The sequence below is a fragment of the Scardinius erythrophthalmus genome (genome assembly GCF_964197995.2).
Source record: "Scardinius erythrophthalmus genome assembly, chromosome: 22".
Lineage (NCBI taxonomy): Eukaryota > Metazoa > Chordata > Actinopteri > Cypriniformes > Leuciscidae > Scardinius > Scardinius erythrophthalmus.
This window is the reverse complement of record NC_138242.1, coordinates 29,341,229-29,360,360: the sequence shown is the minus strand read 5'-3', so window position 1 is coordinate 29,360,360 and position 19,132 is coordinate 29,341,229. Positions and strand designations below refer to the sequence as shown.

Below are 19,132 nucleotides of genomic sequence, written 5' to 3'. Positions count from 1 at the left end.
TATAATCTAAAAATATCCTTTAAAATTATTGACTGTGTGGAACATTCTATCGGATTATTGTTGAGATCGTTGTTATTATGATATACAAGACGTAAATGGTTCTTCTTTAATAATTTCGCAAGAAAATAGTTTTTAGATGAACATCCTCAGAAAACGCGTTTCTCATTTGTAATTTGTTTGTCCTTTCTGGGCTACCATAGGTCCATTTGGCTGCTATAGTGACGAACAAAGCAACAGACGCTTATTCAAGTAAGAATTCCGCTTTTATGCAAATTATCCCTCTTATTTGGCATGTTTAACATCTAAAACGGCAACAAGTTTGTTATCATTATCGATTGTCGGTATTTGGACATGAATTTGAGAGGGAGGGTAAAAGTCGATGATCAAGCAAGCTAGCTGCTTTTATCTGATGAGGCTTGTTGAAATTAGTATCTAATTCGTACCCTCATCAACACAAGTTGTTAAATATATTATCTTATATATATATATATATATGTGTGTGTGTATTTATGTATGTATGTATATATAAGATTCCATTGAGATTTGAAATCTATGTGTACATTAACAATTAAAGTGTATTTCTTTTAGTGGAATTGACATTCCATTTTTCTTCTTGTCTAATAGGCGACAGTCCTGTGTTCACTGGTTTAAAATACAGCAATCATGTCTTTTAGAGATCTGAGAAGTAAGTGAACATAAACCTAAGCACTACTGTAATATTTGCAGTATGTAGTGTGTATGAATATTTGTTGAAGACTTATGTTATGATCTGAATATGTAGATTTTACAGAAATGATGCGAGCGCTTGGATATCCTCGTCTCATCTCCATGGAAAACTTCAGATCTCCAAACTTTCCTTTAGTAGCTGAGATTCTCATCTGGCTCGTCAAGAGGTAATACATATTAACATGTGAGAGGCTGACATTCAATTACATTCAATTCAAAGCTTTATGTGCTAAATATGCATGAATATAAAAAAATATATTTTTATGTATCTTCCCCTAGATATGAACCTCAGATGGAAATTCCCAGTGATGTTGACACCGAATCAGACAGGGTGTTTTTCATCAAAGCTGTGGCCCAATTTATGGTGAACTATATTATTGTGTTAATAATCATCAAATTTGTTCACTTAGACTTTTTTCTCTAGAATGGGTGAAAAATGTTTCACGGTATTTTTTTAGAATTATTTCTGATGTGAGCTATCAAAGTACAGCATATGTTGAATTAACGTCATGTTCTCTGTGTTTCTCTAGGCCGCCAAGGCTCATGTGAAGCTGAATCTTAAGCGTCTATATCAGGCAGATGGCTACGCTGTCAAAGAGATGCTGAAAATCACCAGCATCCTCTATAACGCCATGAAAACCAAAGAGAACGCCAGTGGTGACCAGAACAATGACGAAAACAGCAAGTTCAAGTTTGATCTGGGGTCAAAGGTGAATTGAGTTAGACTTAAAGGTATAGCGGAGGATTTTTTTTACTTCCAGGTGAAATGCCTATACTATTGGTCCTCCTAATTGTCAATCATTCTGGTGAATCAATCAAACTTTTCAAAAAGTGGAGAGGGCGGGTCTTATCTAAAATTCGGAAAGATCCTCCGCTATACCTTTAAACATAAGCAAACTTTTCAAGATGAGTTAGTGTCATCATAATCAATCATTTACATGATGTTTTGTTTATGTGTGTGTGCAGATAGCTGATTTAAAGGTGGCACGTCAGCTGGGATCTGAAATTACAGCAAAGGGAGCAGCTCTGTTTGACCTGCTGGGGCACGAAGAGGACCTGAGAGAGAGCAGGGCGACTGCGATAGCCCGACCGCTGGAGATCACTGAGACAGAGAGAGCCCTGAGAGCGGCTGTCAAAGACGTCACGGTAAAACACTGATCCTTGCAGGTTCACAATCACAAGATCCTGTTTTGATCACTTCAGTGTGCTTTAGATGGCTTTTCAATACTGCCAAAACAAAGGCTCTCTTTCACTAAGCATGTGCACGCACAAATTTGTGGATGAAATCTGCGTACAAACGTTTTCACGAACAAATCATGATTCACCAAAAATGTTCGTACTAAAATGTATTCAAAATTTACGGAAAAAAACAACTGAAACCACACGTCCACAAAAAGGCCACATGATTGCTGTATTATATTCTTAACACAACTTTAATTATATTATATTATTTAAAATAAATTATATAATAAAATTGATAAATAATACAATTTAATGTCATCTTAAATGCGAGGTTTCTCTGAAAAACACAGATATATGCCTATGTACAGCTGGCTAATGAGAGGTCTGTAATCTTTGTGTGTATAAAAGGTGTTTATTGTGTTTGAGAATGACACACGTGGCATTGCTCGTCTGCAGAGAGAAGCGGCATATGTTTCACGTTTTGGGATTGGGCGTGTTTTATGCAAATGACTGTCCTCACTTACATTAGAATGAGATTAAGAACAAATTTATGTGCGTAGGCAAAGATTTTCCTTTAGGAGTTCTCCTGTGCGTATAAATACGTAATAATCCACACAATTATTGGTGAATGAGACCCAGTATTCAGAGGTCCCGCAAGATATTTCTTGTACTTCTGCTGTAATGGCAAAGCTGCTTATTGTTAAATATATCAATAAAGCTTGACATAACTAGAACAAATTAATTTTCATTATAAAAAATCCTATAAAATTGTATTAGTGACTTTATAATGAACAAATTCCATCATATATCCAGGTCTTCCACGACCGTGGGAATTCTTAAATAAAAATGACAGTTGTTGAGGGAATTAATTAAATAAGAAATGTAATAATGTAACTTTACATTTGATTTTTTAGCTTATTTTATCGTTGTTGTTTTTTTTATATAAATATATCATTTCAAACTGCCTGTTCTGAGAAATAACCTGAGGAAAATCCTCCATAAATCCTCCATAAATGTTCTTTGAAGGTTTGTTAAGCGAGTCTCTAGAGGGCTACGAGAACTCAAAACACTTTCTGTTTCAGGTCAGTTCTTGAAAAGGATGATTTTAGTGCATTCACCGAGTAACGCACTTTAATTATTTACCAAGCAAAAAGAACAGTCTTTGGAGAATTGTGATGTTATTCTGTGGTCTGAATGGCATCTGTCCTTGTGTATGTTTGTTTGTGTGTGTTCAGGAGAGCATCCAAATGACGAAGGATCTGCTCAATAACGTATCGTCAGATGAGGCCAGTCTGGAGGCCAAAATCGAGAAGAAGAAACAGGACCTGGAGAGGAACCAGAAGCGTTTACAAACTCTACAGAGCGTGCGGTGAGCTGCTGCTGCTGTGGCGTTTCACTATCATTCATATACTATTATTTTTTGTTAATATTTTGAATTCATAAAAAAAAAATTATATTAATTTTTAGTTAAAGTTTTAGTAATTATTTTGTGTTTTTGTCATTTTCATTAGTTTTAAATATATATATATATAGATAGATAGATAGATAGATAGATAGATAGATAGATAGATAGATAGATAGATAGATAGATCATTTTTATTAAGTTTTAGTTATTTTAGTGCTTTAAATTTCTTTTTATGGTTTTAGTTTTAGTTAACCCTTGCTGGACAAAATATACAAATGCACAAACTATTAAAACACTCTCTGTCACTGTGTTTCAATATGTAGTCCAGCGTTTATGGATGAGTATGAGAAGATCGAGGAAGACTTGCAGAGACACTACCAGACGTATGTGGAGAAGTTCCGTAACCTCAGTTTCCTGGAGCAGCAGCTGGACGACTATCACAGAGCCGAGCAGGAGCGCTTCGAGGTACGATCAGTGGAACTTCCCTCTGGTACTCATACGAGGCCTGTACCTAAACCTCATCATTTCACTTATCCAGCTAAATATATTAATAATAAAAGACTGATATTTCTGTCATATCTCACCCAAATTCACCTCAGCAATTCACTGATGCTGATGTTTCCCTAATGACTCCTTTGGCTGTTTTCTTCCAGGAAGCAGAAATGGCAATGAAAATGAGACAAAACAAATTAAAAGAGGAGGAGAAGAGACTCATGAGGAGTGGAGGTGGGTCAAACACATTCAAACACACACGTTTGAGCTCTGTCGAAGATGCAGAACCTGATTTCGTCAAATACAACATGTTCCTGGATCAACATCTTTGCTGATCCTGGAACAACTTTCCATTCAACCAATCAGATTTGAGGGACAAGTTTACAGTTTGTCAAGTTTAGACCTACAACCAGGGTTAGGTGCTTCTACATCAGTGTTTTTAGATAACTCATGGGTAGGGTTAGGTTTAGGTGTAGGGATATGGTTAGGATTACATTTTCAGACAGGAATGTTGATCCAGGAACGTACGGAAGCGTATTGCATTCACTTGAGAAAAAAAAAATCTACTCTGTTTTTCTGAATTAATGAGTTAATTATCTCAGAATTACGAGATAATTTTTCATGAATAAAAAGTTTTTGCTCTGTTTTTCTGAATTAATGACTTAATTATCTCAAAATTATGAGATAATGTTTTCTTGAAATAAAAATATTTGCTCTGTTTTTCTGAATTAACGAGTTAATTATCTCAAAATTATGAGATAATTTTTTATTTAATTTTTTTTGCTGAATTAATGACTTAATTATCTCATAATTCTGAGATAATTAACTCATTAATTCAGAAAAACAGAATCAAAACTTTTTATTTATGAAAAATTATCTCATAATTCTGAGATAATTAAGTCACTAATTCAGAAAAACAGAGCAAATATTTTTATTAAAAAAAACATTATCTCATAATTTTGAGATAATTAAGTCATTATAATTCAGAAAAACAGAGCAAAAACTTTTTTTCCATGAAAAATTATCTCGTAATTCTGAGATAATTAACTCGTTAATTCAGAAAAACAGAGTAGATTTTTTTTCCTCAAGTGAATGCAATACGCTTCCGTAGGAACGCGTCTAACTCTGCAAAATCAGGACGTGCGTCAAAAATCTCACTGCTTCTCTTCCTCTGTAGTGAAAGATGAAGACTCCGATGTGGACATACCAGAGGATGAAGGATCTGACAGCGACATGGATGACGGGCAGCAGCCCAGATCACACCTTGCACGACACGCTCAGATATCAGGTGATGGAAGACGTTCAGCATAAGTCCCACATCATCTGCTGCCTGACTCACACACATTTCTGATTCCTGATGTCTGCAGGTCGAGGTGGCGCTCGATTCATTGGCAGTATGAGAGGAGAAGACAGTGAAGAGGTGAGAACACACACGTTCACATACATCATACTGACCAAAAGTTGTTCGTTTAGGATTATCCTTAAACATTTGGAATATTTAATTAATATTTTGAATTAGCTTTTATTTCAGTTTTCATTTTCATTTTAGATTAAGTTTTAGAACTTTTATGTGCATTTTTCAGTTTTTTTGGTAACACTTTTCAATAAGGTTCCATTTGTTATCATTAGTTAACTAAATTAGTTAACCTAAACTAACAATGAAACATACTTCTAAAGCATTTCTTAATCTTTGTTCATCTTAAAGTCAACATTTACTAATACATTATTAAAATCAAAAGTTGTGTCTTAATATTATTTAATGGACTTCAGCGAACATGAACTAACAGTTAACAGAGATTAATAAAGATCAATACTCTGAACCAACTTTTTCCTCATTTATTCTGTTATATTCTTCAGATTATTTAGCCAGTCATGGTTTCCAAGCTCTCTGGCTTTCTTTGTTTCCTTCACATTTCCCTGTTTTTCCTCCATGATCTCTACACTGTATATGCCACCAGCTCTCATTTCATTCACTCCATTTTCACTCCATCTCTCTTTCTCTTCTTCTGCACTCGTTCTTCAAGTCCAGAGTAAAGGAACGAGCTCGTCTGTCCGGCAGCGGCCGGAAGCAAAAGAGAAGAAAGGTGGTGTGTGTGTGTGTGTTTGAGTGCGTGTTTGCGCCAGTGTTATTTAGTTCTCCCAAAAATAAAGATTCTGTCATCATGTCGGTCTAAACCCGTAAGACTTTCGTTCATCTTCGGAACACAAATGAAGATCTTTTTGATGAAATCTGAGCCATCCGTTGACAGCCTAAGCAACTACCACTTTCAAGCCCCAGAACGATAGTAAATACATCATAAATGAATCCATGTGACTCCAGTGGTTTAACCTCAGTTTTATGAAGCAAGTTTGCGCAAAAATTTACCACTTCATTTACATAATATTAATCTCCAAACGCACGTCCACACCACAACTATAACGACAATGACGGAATCACTTTCACAATGATTTTTTTTCAGCTGATGAACCATAAAAACATTGACAGCCAATCAGAATCTACCAACTTAATATAGCTCGTGCATTTAAAGCTGCAGATGACAAAACTGCAGACTGTGCTTATAAACATATTTTACGTTGGTGTGGATGCTAATATACTTATCTTTATTGTTAATATTCTTTGTGTGAACAGGCCTCTGCAGTATTTAGTAACATTTTAAATTAGCTTTTATTTTATCATTTCAGTTCACGTTTTTATGTGCTTTTGTCATTTTTAATTTTTTAAATATTTTTATAATAATTTATCTCAAACTTATTTTATTTCAGTCAGTGTTAAGCTAACTAACTGAACTTGGTCAAAGTTTTTAAAAGTTTATGTTTTTCATTTAATATTTATATTTTATAAGATAGCTTTCAATTAAAAAAAAAATATATATATATATATTTTTGTTTTAGCTATCAACAACAACACTGGTGTGAACTCCTGGACATTCTCATAATTACTCATTCTTATAATTCTGAATTAGGGGTATTAATTGAGCCTCGTTCCAGTTACCATCCAGTGACCGCTGTGTGTGTGTGTGTTCTGTTATATAATTCACAATGTATTTTGGTTTGCAGTCAGAGAACAGCGAGATTGACGTAGATGATGATGATGAAGATGGTGAGGAAGATGAAGATGAGGAGGAAAACGAGGATCTGGACGAAGACAATGACAGTCTGGAGGGCTCCTCTGCCAAAGCCGGACGGTCAAAGCGATCGCTACACCCACAAATCCTTGAGGAGAGCGACAATGATTTTTAACGTGCAACTTGATCATGCAGTTGCTTGTAAATGGAAAAACATTAATACGCTAACATGGAAAAATACGCTTAGTTGGCCAATCAATTCTTATGTAACTTGCTGCATCAAACTGAATGTGACCATATACAATAAATGTTTTTTTCATGACATGGAAAAAAGTAAATATATGTAAATACCCAAATGTAATTTCCCAAAAACGAATATATCTTCTTGTTTGTATTCAAGTGTTCAATTGCCTTTAAAATTCTCAGTTATTTGTATTCATGTGAGTGAAAGTTCAACAAAATTGTTATTTTATAATGGCAACATCTCTGTCAGTTCTGTTTTATAAAATAAACATTTATTATTACACAACTTTAATACATAAACAAAAATATGTACATGAATAAGACTCTAAATAAACATGTTTTTTGAACATTTGTACGTGTGCTAGATATCCACCACACAATCTGGTGTACCAGCTTTGATGGCGTCTGACACGACCTTTGCCCCCGACTCGCCGATGCCGTTACCCTGGAGACTGAAGAGAAAAACGCAACACATCACAGACAAGTCACACTCGAGAACTTGTGCCATTCACTGCAAACTAAAAATGCTCAGTCTGCAGAATCACAGCCTCACCCACGTGCCATGCTATCGTAACACTCTGTGGTTAAACCTCTCACTCACAGACAGCGGTTCACACACACACACACACACACACACACACACAGACTGACTTGATGTAGGTGAGCTGATGGTTTCCTCTCAGCGCAGTCGCGATGAAGATCGCTCCGTCCATCCCCAGAGAGTTCTCCTGTAGACTACAAACATGTGCAAATATGTTATTTCAACATTCATGTTCTGTTTGGAAATAAAAATACAAGCATCTTCTCACATGCTAAGATTCATTTACTTCATATGCCAACATTTATTTGCATTTGTTTTAATGTTTAGGAAAATAATACTTATATTCAGCATGGATGCATTAAATTGATCAAAGGTGACAGTAAAATATTGATCATGTTACAAAAGATTTCTATTTAAAAAAAAAAAATGCTGTACTTTAAATTAACCAAAGAATAAATAATGTATCACAGTTTCCACAATAATATGAAGCAGCACAACTGTTTTCAACATTGATAATGATAATCAGAAATGTTTCTTGAGCATCAAATCATCATATTAGAATGATTTCTGAAGGATCATGTGACACTGAAGACTGGAGTAATGATGCTGAAAATTCAGCTTTAATCACAGGAATAAATTACATTTTAACATATATTACAATAGAAAAAAAGTGATTTAAATTGTAATAATATTTCATTATATTACTGTATTTTTGATCAAGTAAATGCAGCCTTAGTGAGCAGAAGAGACTTAAAAAAAAAAAAAAATCTGAATTACTACAAACTTTTATAGAGTAGTGTAATATGTTTTGCAAATGTAAAAAAATAACCCCAAACAAAAGCATGATTACTGTACTGGATACCAGCCACAGTTCTGCAAAGCGCGAGTGCACTTAGGGATCCCACAGAGGGTTAGAGTTTATCTGTCAGATCTGTTTAGATTAGGATGTAGGAATATATAGGGAAAATAATGTGTTTGTAGACATACTTCAGACTTCTCAAACCCCTGTTGTTCTTTAGAGCGCTGGAAAACGCCTTCGCTCCTTCCATCCCGATGGAGTTTCCACGCAGACTAAAACAACAACAAAATATTGGATGGATGGATGGATGGATGGATGGATGGATGGATGGATGGATGGATGGATGGATGGATGGATGGATGGATGGATGGATGGATGGATGGATGGATGGATGGATGGATGGATGGATGGATGGATGGATGGATGGATGGATGGATGGATGGAAAGATGGAAAGATGGAAAGATGGAAAGATGGAAAGATAGATAGATAGATAGATAGATAGATAGATAGATAGATAGATAGATAGATAGATAGATAGATAGATCAACAGAACAACGGATGGATGGATGGATAGATAGATAGATCAACAGAACGATAGATAGATAGATAGATAGATAGATAGATAGATAGATAGATAGATAGATAGATAGATAGATAGATAGATAGATAAAAAGATAGATAGATAGATAGATAGATAGATAGATAGATAGATAGATAAAAAGATAGATAGATAGATAGATAGATAGATAGATAGATAGATAGATAGATAGATAGATAGATAGATAGATAGATAGATAGATAGATAGATAGATAGATAGATAGATAGATAGATCAACAGAACAACGGATGGATGGATGGATAGATAGATAGATCAACAGAACGATAGATAGATAGATAGATAGATAGATAGATAGATAGATAGATAGATAGATAGATAGATAGATAGATAGATAGATAGATAGATAGATAGATAGATAGATAGATCAACAGAACAACGGATGGACAGATGGATGGATGGATGGATGGATAGATAGATAGATAGATCAAAAGAACAACGGATGGATGGATGTGTATGTGTACTTGTGTACTTACTCTAGTGTATGAAGGGTTTCATTGACGACCAGAGCGTTGGCTAGTGCAACGGCCCCTGATTTACCTGCTGATACACCCTGAAGACTACAACACACACACACACGCAAGGTCACACACAACCAGCTTTAGCAAATAGCCATGAAATATGAAGACAGCTGAAGAGACTCACTAGAGCACATTGAGAGAAGAGTTTGACCTCAGAGCACAGGCCAGAGCGACGACACCATTATCACCAAGAGCGTTCTCCTGCAGACTGAGAGGAAACACTCATCACACACACTTCACTATACAATGAAGTGGAGACATGCACTCTTTAAAAATAATGGTTAATTCCAACAAGAACCACAAGGAGTTATTTTCGAGTTCTTTAGTAAATCTTCTGTGTAGAAGTGCTTTAAAGGACAAACCAAAACACACATCTGAAGAACATGTACACTTATTAAAATATAGGTTCTAAAGTTTTAGTAGCGAATGCCATAGAAGAACCATTTTTGGTTCCCCAAAGAACCTTTCAGTGAATAGATCTTAAAACAACCATTTTTTCTTTGTGTGAAGAACATTTTGTGCAATGGAAAGATTCCATGGATGTTAAATGTTCTTCATGGAAACATCGATCCCAATAAAGAACTTTTATTTTTAAGAGTGAAGAATATAAGGTGCTTCAAAGCACCATTGAAGAACCTTTTATTTTATTTTTAAAAGTGGTGTTGATGTGAAAAAAGATTGATAGAGGTTGATGCATGAGGAAGTAGAATAGACAGTCTTACTCCAGAAGCTGAATGCAGGTGTTGCTCATGAGAGACTGAGCTAAAGCTTTAGCAGCTCCAGCCTTCATGAAGTTCCACTGGAGGCTGAAACACACACACACACAGCATGACATCACATCCTGACCTTCAGTAGATGATATCATTTCCTGACTGCCAGTCACATGGTTGATGTTTAAGGTTCTCATTAGCTTGTGTCTATTGTCTTAAAGGAACACTCCACCGTTCTTTCATATTAAACTATGTTCTATGTTCTACGTCTCAGTGCGTGCACTCAATCACTCTGGCGCGCGGTGACACTTTGATAGCACTTAGCTTAGCCCAGTTCATTCATTAGGGACCAAACAGAGATGAAGCTAGAAGTGACCAAACACCTCCACGTTTTCACTCAAGTGCACTCAATCGTTAGTTAAGGGAATAACATAGTTTAATATGAAAAAACGGTGGAGTGTTCCTTTAAACTCAGTTGAGTTAACTCACTGTAAGGACGTGATCGCTCTGTTGACCCTCATGGCTTCAGCGATGGCTGTCACACCCTCATCATGAAGAAGATTAGCGGTCAGACTTCAACACAAACACAGATAAAACACAGATAAATGATCTGTAATACGTTCAGCTCAATGAAAAGTGTTGCATTATGAAGAAGTGAGTTGTGCGGATAACAGAAGCTCAATAGATGGTGAAAATGAAAATTACCAAAAATGTAATTTCTTTCTTCTTCTGAACACAAAAGAAGATATTTTGAAGAATGTTGGGAACCAAACAGTTGATGGACCCCATCGACTTCCATAGTATGATTACTATATAAGTCAATAGGGTCCATCAACTGTTAACAACATTCTTCAAAATATCTTCTTTTGTGTTCAGAAGAAGAAAGAAATTGATGCAGGTTTGGAATAAATTATGACAGAATTAAAATTTTTAGGTGAACTATCCCTTTAAGGTAATCATTTGATAAATGGTCAGCACACACATTTATTTTTCTAAACACATTTATTTTTCTAAACTCTAATTTGGGGGGAAAACTCTCACATTTATAAAGCTGATTATAATTATGAAAGACTATAAAATATTTAGTATTATTTAATAAATACATATTATATTTATGTTTTATTAAACATATAAATACATATTATATTTATGTTTTATTAAACATTATATTTTGTTTATTTTTTTATTTACTTTTACTTATATAAAATATTTTTAATATTTGATTTTTATTAAAAATATATATTTTATTATAAATATGTATGTGTTCATTATAATAACTTATAATATTAAAATGTCTATATTATACAAATCTAAAATATTTATAATAAATATGTGTAAATATACTATATATATATATATATATAAATCATATGTCTGTGTGTACTTACTCCAGTTCTCTAAGACACGTGTTGACTTTTAAGGCTTTGGCGATGTCTTTGGCACCAGAAACTCCAATTGAATTCTCCCTTAGACTGCCACCAAAAATATACACAAAAACAGCATTATTTCTTAGCCAGAACATAAATGTTTAATAGTTTAATACTGTGGTGTTTGAAATGGCCATGTATTGACATACTTCAGACAGCTGAGTCCTCGGTTTGATTGAAGAGCGTGTGAGAGCGCTCGAATGCCTCTGTCACTCACAGAGTTACTCTGAAGACTAAAGCAGAGACACACACTCATTCAGAGCTGCTTCTGTACTGGATAGATTCAAATGAACTCGCTAACAGAGTGTGTTTTACCTGAGCGTGTGGAGAACGTGGTTGACCATAAGCGCTTGAGCCAGAGCCACTGTTCCCAAATCACCCAGATGATTGCCGGACACACTGTAGAAACATTCACACACACACACACACACACGCAATTATTCTCAATAGAGAGTTCCATCTCTCCGTTAATCACTCAATCAGACTTTAAGCGGACACCTGAGAATCTTACTTGAGATCTTGTAGAGTTTGATTCTTTGTGAGGGCGTCTGCGATTTTTTTCATTCCTTCTGCTCCAATGCCGTTCTTCTGAAGACTGCAATGCATGAAGATTTGCATTTGCATGATGCTCTATTAAAGCACACACACACCCACACACACACAGTGAAACACAGACTCACTTCAGTGTGGTGAGCTTTCGGTTTGACTGAAGAACGTCCGCCAGCGCACGAGCACCGTCATCCTCTATGTGATTACTCTGCAAACTACATCAATCAACACATAAACACACATATTAAATGCTTTAGGACTTAAATGTACACATTAAAGTTGTTTTTTATTACTTTAATTTATTAAAAAAAAATGTTTTAAATCAAATTTTAATTAAAATTTAAATTGTTTTATTTAATAAAAAATTATATAAATGAATTAATTACATTATAAATATTCTAAACAATTTTGTTATGGCTAATCAGAATGCACTTGACTGACATAAGGACCTCATTTGTTATTTTTTTAATATAATTTATGAAATTAGAAATGTAGCATTTTTAAATAATTAAATATTATATTATATTACATTTAATTATATTATAGGCTATTATATTTAGTGCTGTCAAGTCAATTAATCGCATCTAACATAAAAGTTTGATATATATATATATATATATATATATATATATATATATATATATATATATATATATATATATATATATATATATACTGTATACCAACAAACACACACACACATAACTTTATGTTAGATATGATTAATCGCGATTAATCAACTTGACAACACTAATTATATTATATTATATTATATTATATTATAAATTACAGCTGTCACAATTCTATAATGGTTTATTAGAACTCACTTGACTGACACGAGGACCTGATTCATTTTTAGTGCCTCGCTCAAGGTCTTTGCTCCCTTGGCGCTGATGTTGTTGCCTCGGAGGCTAAGAGAAGAAACAAGATTGATTCAGCTTATAAGGATCAAGGGCAAAGGAAAGGACATATCACATTAGTTTGCATATATTATTCAGTGACCAAGTTAAAATATAGTATTGAAAATACAATATAATGCACAAAAATACAATATACAAATACAAAAAACAAACAAATTTTTGTTAATAAAGTCACTGACTCCAGGGTCGTGAGGGTTCTGTTGACGAGTAGAGCCCGACTGAGTGGATTAATTCCTTTACTGCTGATTGAGTTGTCAGCCAGACTAGAAAAGAGAGAGATTAAACAAGTCAATAAGTTTTATGTGTAAATGTGTGTACCTCACAGGGTTATTAAATCTAAAATTAAAACCATAAAAAAAAAAAAAATTTGATACTTGAAGAAAAGAATTTTAACATAAACAAGCTAAGTATACTACAAATACAGTATATACTTAATATAAATACCCTGCAATTGTACTTTTTGTATACTAACAACTAATTTTGTACTTAATGCACTTATGTATATTTGATTGTGCTAAACTGGAATTATTGCAAGAATACTTTAGGCATACTTTAAATATCTTGCATTTATAGATTATATACTATCCTTACTAATAGTGATATTAAAACACATTTTAGGCTTAATATTAAGAAATGTGCATTGTGCAATAAAGAAGTTATCCAAATAAAGTTTAATTATGTCTCAAGCGATATGTCAGTATGGTAATGGATTATAGTATGAAATAAATCATATACATTTTGACAGAGTTTTTTTTTCACTAGGGTTAAAAGACAAAATCTAATAAAAATGACACACAACAAATTACTCGTTGACTAAAATTAAAATAAAAACAATCTCAAAGTATTAATAGTACATCAGTAATCCTAAAATAACACTGGTACCTGAGCATCTGAATATGGCACTCTTTAGCACTCAACAGACTTCCCAACAGCTCCATGGCACCTTCCTTAAATTCATTGTTTTCCATTCTGTAATACAAAGGACACACAATATATTTTAATTGAAAAACGTTTTGTTTATTCCACACACAAATCTAAAGTGTCGCTGAAATATATCACTCAAAGTGTAGAGACTACTTTTACTGTCTTTTATTTAATAATTTGTGTTTGCATTTGCCAGTGTAAATTGATGTGTTAAAAAGGCTTAGTTCACCCACAAATTCTGTCATTAAAGGGTTAGTTCACCCAAAAATGAAAATTCTGTCAGTAATTACTCACCCTCATGTTGTTCCAACCGCGTAAGACCTTCGTTCATCTTCGGAACACAAATTAAGATATTTTTGATGAAATCTGAGCCATATCTGAATCCTCCATAGGCTGCTATTGTGTCCGAAACTTGCTGGCCCAGAAAAGTTATTAAAGAGATCGTTAATATAGTCCAAGTGACTACAGTGACTCAATCTTAAGTATATCAAGCGACGAGAATACTTTTTGTGCGCAAAAACAAACAAAAATAACGACTTTATTCCACTTTTCATTTCCTTCTCTCTGGGCCTCGTAGTGTTTTTGCGCTGCGCGTCTGTGTTGCACGTCATCACGCATCACACACATGACTGGCGTCGGCCAATAGTGAGCCTACGTGGTGACGTGTAACACGGACGCGCTGCGCAAAAACACTACGCAAACCAACTAGAGGTCCAGAGAGAAGGAAATGAATAGTGGAATAAAGTCGTTATTTTTGTTTGTTTTTGCGCACAAAAAGTATTCTCGTCGCTTGATATACATAATATTGAGTCACTGTAGTCACTTGGACTATATTAACGATCTCTTTAATAACTTTTCTGGGCCAGCAAGTTTCAGCCTATGGAGGATTCAGATATGGCTCAGATTTCATCAAAAATATCTTAATTTGTGTTCCGAAGATGAACGAAGGTCTTACGCGGTTGGAACAACATGAGGGTGAGTAATTACTGACAGAATTTTCATTTTTGGGTGAACTAACCCTTTAATTACTCACCCTCATATTGTTTTATAATAATATTAATAATATTATCAAAGCCTTTCTACGGACTATATTATTATCTATAATATTATCAAAGCCCCTCATTAGATTTTCTCTGATATTATCCAAAGCGCGTTCACTTCCGGTCTTAAGTCAACAACACAATACACATGCGTCGTGGTGCTCCCCCTACTGGACTGCAGGTCAATATTTTCTTTTTTGTGCAAACAAAGCACTCGCGTCGCTTCATAAAATCTAGGTAAACCACTGTAGTCACATGGATTACTTAAGTTTTATGATGTCTTTCCTATCGTTCTGGACCTTATTTATTAAGTGTCAGTTGCGTAGTTGTTTATGGAGGGACAGAAAGCTCTCAGATTTCACCAAAAATATCTTCATTTGTGTACCGAAGATGAACGAAAATCTTACGGGTTTGGAACGACATGAGGGTGAGTAATTAATGACAGAAATGTCAGTTTTGGGTAAATTAACCCCATAAGGGCATTTTCTTTGCAAGCATCTAAGAATATGTGTATTTCCATGCGCGTTTTACCTCAGATTACTGCAGTACAGCAGCTGTGGGAGGAGCCTCTTTAGGGAGGAGGAGTCTAGGCAATTAGACAGTTGCGTTTCTTCTGTACATGCATCTGATACTTGCAACAAGTAAGCTAGCACAGAGCAAACTCCACCCTTCAGTTTTCCCCGCAGGCCGCAGTTAATGAGATCCTCCTCCACTGACCGTAGCCACTCCCCTTGTTGCAGCTCCGCCAGACACGTGACCATTGTGACGCTGCGCATACTTACGGCGTCGCCTCCTGTCCCCGTCACCGTATTCTGAAGCAAATTTGTCGCCGTGGTGCGCTGGGTCACCTGCTCCTCGCGGGAAACGCCCAGAGGACCACCTAGCAAAGCGGTGACCGCCGGAGACATCAGCCCTGACAAGAAGCGCATGAAGAGGTCGAGGTTGCCTTGCGCTGCGGCGTCCGATTGGTTGGTTTTCTGCAGCGCTGCCCGGTAGTGACTGTGGAAGCCAATGCGGGGCCAGGAGACACTACTTTCGGAGAACAGATCAAACATCCCCCGCCTTGACGAAACGTAGTAAAAAAGAGCTCCCAGGAATTCCTGCACAGACGTGTGCGTGAACTGCCACACCACGCTTTCGGACGACCAGCTTTGCTTGCGCTGAAGGATGCGGTGGCCGAGAGTCCCAACCTGAGGAGGTACGTCAACACCGTAAGTTCGCAATTCGTTCTCGCTGAATGTATACCGTCGCCGTAAAAGGCTATAAAACGCAAGACGACCCAGAGAGCTCAGCGGCTTCCTGATGCCGCCACTGGCCGGATCTGATCCAGAGAGGTGTGGCCAACAGTAGTGGGCGTAGACTTCTGTTAGAGTCCGGGGAAGGGGCGTGGAATCTGACTCCAACTTTATAAGGTGCGATAATGTTGTCACGATAATGTGGCAGACCGCGGGGACGGAAGACAAAATGAGCAACGGTTTCTGAGAATTCAGGTAAGTCCACACTTGAGAGGGGACATCCTCAGGTATGTGCGTTTGAGACGATGAGCTCTCTTGTGATAAAGAGTGCCTATCTAATGTGTTCGTAATACAATGATTAATATAGTTCTTTATTTGCGTTCGCAAAAGAGGCGGGGCTTCTGTCACACGATCGACCAATCCCGCGGGAACTTTCGCGCCAACACCAGGCCTTGACAGAAGCCAGAGTGTTGCCCATGGCAAAAGGTTACCTCGTACAATATTCGCAATGAGGTCCGATACTGGAATTTCGCGACGAGGGTCGCTAGTGGGCGGAGCATCTGCGAAATCCAACGATTGGCGAAATTCTTCCAATCCATCCAAAATTAGTAATATTTTGCAGGACTCATTCAAAATAATTACATCCACGTTATCATACGGAACGAACAACCGTAGCAAGCGCTCGACCGATAACCGATCGAAACTGCTCAATTCCCAGCATGCAATGGGGATCGCAAGACTCAGCTCTGGATAGATGTGACCGCTGCTCCAAAGTTGGATGAAACGGTGGACCATCCGGGTCTTCCCACTGCCAGCCACGCCCACGGTCAGCGTCACACGTGGGGCGGTGCTAACCCTCGTCAAAGGCACAATCAGCTTGTCCAATCCCAGTGCTCTACCGTGAAGAGGCCCCGCCCCTCTGTTGACTGACACCTGTACGAGGTCGTGTTCTCGCTGCTGAAGGTCAGATACGCACTCAATAAGGAGGAAAGCGGAACCGTGTGAGCTTCCGCCGGGTTGCGCAAATGTTTTTTCATCTTCTTTGAGTCGCTGAAGTAGAGCGTCTTTATGCGGTCGAACCACAGAGTCTGCGGAGAGAAAGAGGGAGAAGTGAGGAACTCAGGGATGAAAAGTGATTGGAAAATGACAAATAAAGTCATGCATACCATGTACAGTTATAAGGTTGTACTCAGTCGGGTGTGAACTTTGAAGATAAGTCTGAAGGGCGGCGCCATGTGGATCAGTGACAGACAGGAACTCAACCAATAAATGCAGTTTATCCTTCAAAGCCCCCATTTCCTGGATAAGCCCCGCCTCCTCTGTATTGAGCAGGTCTGCTTTTCGCATGTGATGGACCACATTTACCAAGATGGAGGTGGATAAGAACCTTTGCAACAAAGCCTGGTGTCTGCGTAACCACCCGGGATCTGAAGAAAAAAATACATACACCAAGAACATGTAGCATAAGCTTTTAGAGATAGGGATGCAAAGATACTGAATTTTCTTCTAGTACTGAAAATTAATTCGATAACACTTTACATTTATTGTACACTTTATTAGTTAATGCATTAGAGCAACACATTTGTCACAGTATTTATTAATCTTAACATTAGTTCATAAAAATACAACTGTTCATTTTTACCTCAGGTCCATTAAAATAATATTAATAGATGCAACTTTTAATTTTAAAGGTGTATCAGTAAATGTTGAAATTTGACATTAAGATTAATAAATGTTTTAAAAGTATTTTTCATTGTTAGTTTATGCAATGTAATGTTAACAAATGTAACATTATTGTAATTATCAAAAAAAAAAATTTAAATGTAGCCTATACATTTTAATATTTAATATTAATAGCTGTTATGATTATACGAAATAAGAAATGGTCTGTATTAAAAATCTATACTACATTTTTTAATCAAAAATATGAAATACAAATATATTTACAAATATAAATATATAAAAATATTACAAAAAAAAATATGCACAGGCATGCATGGATCTGCTAAGGTATTTAATATTCACTATTAATGGCTGATATTGCTGATGACAGAGAAATTGTCAGTATTGTACATTTATACTATTTCATTATGTATAAAAAATATTAAATACAAATATTAAATACAAATGTACGTATTTATACATACAAATATACAATAAACAAAAAACTATGTATTTTATTAAAATGTAATATTTTTGTCATTTTTATGCACAGACACCCACAGATGTGAGTTTTAAAATGTGTTTGTGGGCTCTCTATCTTTACCTTCCATCCTTTTGCTAGTCTCTTGTTTTTGAGCATTGGACTTCAGATCCAGGTAGCAGTATTCCTCCCATGGGATATGGTCATGTCTAGCCATCCCAGCAGAGCGCTAAAAGGAAAGCGTGTCCGAGTGTGTGTGTGCTGGGTATCAGACCATCAGTGTGATTCAGTAGGATCCATTCCTCTGTAACACACAAACACAACACACAACAATCAAATGGATACGGCATTGTAGATGAGATGAGAGATTTGCACAGACAAGTAATGCTCACATTTTCTTAGATGCATATTTTGTAATTAACGAAATGTGGAATAGTGACACTCTGGCTTTTGTCATGGTTTCTGGTGATGTTAGTATACTAGTAAATGAACGGGGTATTGCACATATCAGTTCAGTGGAAACCAAGACCTGACCTCATTACCCACATACATCAATAAACATTGTGTTACTATGGTTACAGCACGAGAGCTGT

The 19,132-nt window shown here is 36.1% G+C and overlaps 2 protein-coding genes across 3 annotated transcripts in view; one reads left to right on the top strand and one right to left on the bottom strand.

The window, feature by feature from the left end:
- Positions 1-162: 162 nt before the first annotated feature.
- cluap1 (clusterin associated protein 1) lies at positions 163-7,464 on the top strand. Of its 2 annotated transcripts, none has more exons than XM_081352716.1 (12): positions 163-249; positions 625-685; positions 782-893; positions 1,006-1,090; positions 1,257-1,436; positions 1,693-1,872; positions 3,144-3,277; positions 3,637-3,778; positions 3,967-4,039; positions 4,983-5,093; positions 5,173-5,225; positions 6,863-7,464. In XM_081352716.1, the coding sequence occupies exons 2-12, from the start codon at positions 664-666 to the stop codon at positions 7,043-7,045; spliced, it is 1,275 nt and encodes a 424-aa protein (XP_081208842.1). In that variant the 5' UTR covers positions 163-249; positions 625-663; the 3' UTR covers positions 7,046-7,464. The 2 variants fall into 2 exon arrangements, with proteins under 2 accessions (XP_081208842.1, XP_081208843.1); XM_081352717.1 differs by having other exon boundaries at positions 180-249; positions 791-893.
- The window catches only part of nlrc3 (NLR family, CARD domain containing 3), a 15,476-nt gene continuing 3,716 nt past the window's right edge, over positions 7,373-19,132 (bottom strand). Inside the window, exons 2-19 of the mRNA XM_081352715.1 lie at positions 18,663-18,843; positions 17,563-17,823; positions 15,693-17,484; positions 14,080-14,166; positions 13,377-13,460; positions 13,105-13,188; positions 12,409-12,492; positions 12,240-12,323; positions 12,044-12,127; positions 11,878-11,961; positions 11,690-11,773; positions 10,791-10,874; positions 10,314-10,397; positions 9,716-9,799; positions 9,547-9,630; positions 8,642-8,725; positions 7,765-7,848; positions 7,373-7,565 (exon numbers count right to left, since the gene is read on the bottom strand). Of these exons, the coding sequence (XP_081208841.1) occupies positions 7,475-7,565; positions 7,765-7,848; positions 8,642-8,725; positions 9,547-9,630; positions 9,716-9,799; positions 10,314-10,397; positions 10,791-10,874; positions 11,690-11,773; positions 11,878-11,961; positions 12,044-12,127; positions 12,240-12,323; positions 12,409-12,492; positions 13,105-13,188; positions 13,377-13,460; positions 14,080-14,166; positions 15,693-17,484; positions 17,563-17,823; positions 18,663-18,756 (3,417 nt within the window). The 5' untranslated portion in view covers positions 18,757-18,843 and the 3' untranslated portion in view covers positions 7,373-7,474. The remainder of the gene's footprint in view (positions 7,566-7,764; positions 7,849-8,641; positions 8,726-9,546; positions 9,631-9,715; positions 9,800-10,313; positions 10,398-10,790; positions 10,875-11,689; positions 11,774-11,877; positions 11,962-12,043; positions 12,128-12,239; positions 12,324-12,408; positions 12,493-13,104; positions 13,189-13,376; positions 13,461-14,079; positions 14,167-15,692; positions 17,485-17,562; positions 17,824-18,662; positions 18,844-19,132) is intronic.